The 3801-nt window shown below is 26.7% G+C and overlaps 1 protein-coding gene across 1 annotated transcript; it reads right to left on the reverse strand.

Annotated features, from left to right (window-relative positions):
• Positions 1–468: 468 nt before the first annotated feature.
• On the reverse strand, positions 469–3361 carry LOC101268562 (transcription factor MYB20-like). Its single transcript, XM_004236642.5, has 3 exons — positions 2961–3361; positions 2279–2408; positions 469–1434 (listed from the first exon to the last, which is right to left on the reverse strand). Exons 1-3 carry the CDS (start codon positions 3091–3093, stop codon positions 807–809), a joined length of 891 nt encoding a protein of 296 aa, XP_004236690.1. The 5' UTR covers positions 3094–3361; the 3' UTR covers positions 469–806.
• Positions 3362–3801: the final 440 nt, after the last annotated feature.

Here is a 3801-nt window from a genome sequence, read left to right on the forward strand (position 1 = left end):
TTAAATATAATGTTTGGCATCTTCCATTAATTTTTTAATATTATCAATTTTAATTTCTAGTTGGGACTGAGGAAGGTTTAATTTCCACTTTGAAATTGCGACTTAATATATTAAATTAGTAGAAAATGTACTTGATAATATTTGACTTTCGTAATTAATATATGTAATTAGTCTATTTCCCTATATGAACTTATAAGTTATTATTTGACTCGAGAGAAATTTCATAGAGTAACTGGACGTCTTAATCAGTTAGGTAGAATGATTATTGTAAAGAAAATATCAAAGTTATCTTTGTTATCTTTAGATTACGCATTTGAATCATAAAAATAATTATTAATATTTATATCATGATAAAGTTTTACTTGAGATTTCACAAACTTAACTATGTCGAATGCTTTATGCATCAGATTAATTATTTTGATACCCAATAATAAATTAATTAAGTTTAAAGTATATATAAAACTAAAATTAGAAAAGAGTTTTACACTTTTATATTATCATCCATAACATAAATATATTTGATGAGGCTTTTTATGTAATTTGCCTCCATAAATATATCTGTTGTTTTTTTATTGTCCATGAACTATAGTAACAACTCTACCATCTAAACTTCTATAAACAATACAAAAAAAAAGAAGAAGTGATTGGTCAATCAAAAGAAAGAGCTTAATTTTGCTCTCCTTTGAAATATTAATCACAGTATTAAAAACATGTGAATTTTAATTTTCAACGAACTTTTCAGAGAAGAAATATTATATTTTTAATGGAATGTTTATCGAAAATTCACGTTTTTTTTAATAGTAGTCTCAAACTTCCAACACTTGTGACCAATCTTGAGAAATGGTGGTGTTGTTCATGTCACTAACATCATCATCATTGAGTAAATAATCCAAAGTGCTTCTAAAATCATCATCAGCCCAACTAATTTCCATGTTGAAATCACATTGCCAATTTGGCAAAAAGTCTTCAAGAATATTGATGGATGATTGAGAAGAAAATGAAGATGTTGATGATGTTGTTGTTGATACATGAGGGACTAAAATTTCATTTGGTGAAATTAAGGGGACTTCATTAGTACAAAAGTCATCATTCATGACTTCATCAATTGAGTTGATGTTTTTTGGGCATGTCCCAACGTTCTCATTTACTCGCGGACTCAAATTTGTTTGAGACTGAGACGTAATTGTTGTTGATATCGTCGTTCCAATGTTCTTGTTTTCTTCTGACTTGATTTCTACGAGTGGTTCCTCTATAGGAATTTGTGTTTCTTGTTGAATAATTGGTTGATTTTTTGTTAGTTGGTCACTAGTAATTGGATTGTGAGTCGTTGGATCAATCCCCATTTTCTTGAGCTTCTTCTTAATATGTGTATTCCAATGATTCTTAATTTCATTATCAGTTCTTCCTGGTAAATGAGAAGCAATTTTAGACCACCTGAAAATAATTTTAAACAAATAAATGTAATGAGGAACAATTCTCATAAAATAAAATAAAAATTTAATTTATATATCGATATAGTGCTAAAAATCTTACAATTTAAAATATAGTAAGCTAATACTCATATCAAAAAAGACTCCCTTTGAAGTGCAATTCTTCCTAAAATATGTATAAATGCTACTATACTTTATGAATTAAATTATTATTTTTTATATCGAAAACTTTCACATACCTTTTCCCCACTTATGTAAAATAGTGTAATGAATAGCCAAAAAGAAAATTGATGTTAACAAAATAAGAAAGTAATAGAAAGGTATACAGTGGAGCATGGGTGCCTAAAATTGAATCGAAATTGTTGTCTGCCACTTTAAACTATCATTTGAAGTCACTCCTTTTCTTTTTCTTTATTAGAAGTTTTTTTTAAAAAAATAAGCTCCACATGTAACATATATATATATATATATATGTCACGACAAATACAGAATTTAAATGTTGTGAATTTCATAAAAAAGTTTTATTTATGATTATTTTTTTCACATTCACACACATACATATAAGGATAAACATACAAAACAATTAGATTATGATAAATCCGCGAACTTATGATTGAATTCCAAAGTGCTAACTCCAATATGGTATAATTGGTTAAATTAAATTTCGATAATGAAAATGCTGACTCTATCGTGCTAACTCTAATATAGTATAATTGGTTAAATTAAATTTCGTTAATGAAAATGCTGACTCTATCGTGCTAACTCCAATATAGTATAATTGGTTAAATTAAATTTCGTTAATGAAAATGCTGACTCTATCGTAATAATACGAATAAAAAAAATTGTACCTATTGCCAAGTTGAGCATGAAGATCAATAACCATTTTCTCTTCATATTCTGATAAAAGTCCCCTTTTCAAATCTGGTCTTAGATAATTTGTCCATCTCAATCTACAACTCTTTCCACATCTCAATAGTCCTGCACCAAAATTATTATTAATTTTTTTCTAAAAAAAAAACAAAAACTCACCAACATAAACAATAAAATTAAAAAATAAGATTCCAAGAATCATAGTATTTCTGAGTTATCTGGTGATGATATCTTCTATAAAGTCAATAAATTTATTATCTGTAATTTTTTATTTTATTTTAATAAAAAAACCATTTTATTAACAAAACCATATATTTTCTCCCATGCTTGGATTTCTTTATGATAATTGGACCAATGGGTGGGTTGGTACAATCATTGAAATTTACAACTCCTTTTCATTTCAAACATGTCGGGGGCTCGGAATTTTTTTATCGAAAAATTATACTTAGTTTAAATAAAATAAATAAAAGTTTTTTTAGTCGTATGTCATAAATGTTGAAATTTCTCTAGTATAAAGAAAAATTCTATTGTAGCGATTATTTTACGTCACATATGTAATGTTTTAATAATTTTTTAAATTTCTTGATACAATTAAATTTTTGATTACGACACTGTCTGTACGATCGTGAGTATAAGAGGAATAATGAGAAAGGAAAAAACCTGCAAGTTTAGGGAGAGATCTCCAACAACATTGACCATTATTAAGGATGAAATTAGTAAGCTTCTTGTCTTCCTCAGATGACCATGGACCTTTTTTCACTTCATTTTTGTCACAACAAGGTTGTCTCCCCATGTTCTTTCAAGAAATTAAAAAATAAAAATATGAACTTTGGGATAAAATGTTATAACCTATAGTTTTATCAAAGTTTATTGTTGAGAGAGAAGAAGAGTTTTTTTTTTAGAGGGAGAAAATAATAAGAGAAGAGAGGTCCTATTGAAGACTAGCACCAAATGCCACCTACATATATATAATCAAAAAAATCTACCCCACCCCCCACCTAAATTTCAAGAATTTTTTTCTTATCATGGTAGTTTGATAAATTTATCATGGTGAGTTAATTACAATTTATCATGTTTATATGGACCTATAAATATTTATCATTTATTATTTGAATTTTTCTTATGATCATTAAACAAGCAATTATGAAATGTTGTGTGTTATTGACTATGATTTCAATAGAATTTAGTATTTTTGACCAAGGATAATTTTTAATAGAATTTAATAATTTTGACGAAAAAAGTATTAACATTATTGTTTTTGTATAATTGTAATAAATTTTTTCTAGAGTTAAATAATAAAAGTTTTGACTAACATTTTACAATGTATTTTTTCACCGAGTAATTTTCCTCGATTGTCAGCCATGTTTGGAAAATTACTTAGTAATATCATTTATGTTTGTTTTAGGACTAAAATATCATCGATTTTACATATATTCCTCAAAATATACTTGACACAAAAAAAACATTATCTCTCCTAGGCTGTAATGTCACATTTTTTAAT

This window comes from Solanum lycopersicum, chromosome 4 (assembly GCF_036512215.1).
Source record: "Solanum lycopersicum chromosome 4, SLM_r2.1".
Classification (NCBI taxonomy): domain Eukaryota; kingdom Viridiplantae; phylum Streptophyta; class Magnoliopsida; order Solanales; family Solanaceae; genus Solanum; species Solanum lycopersicum.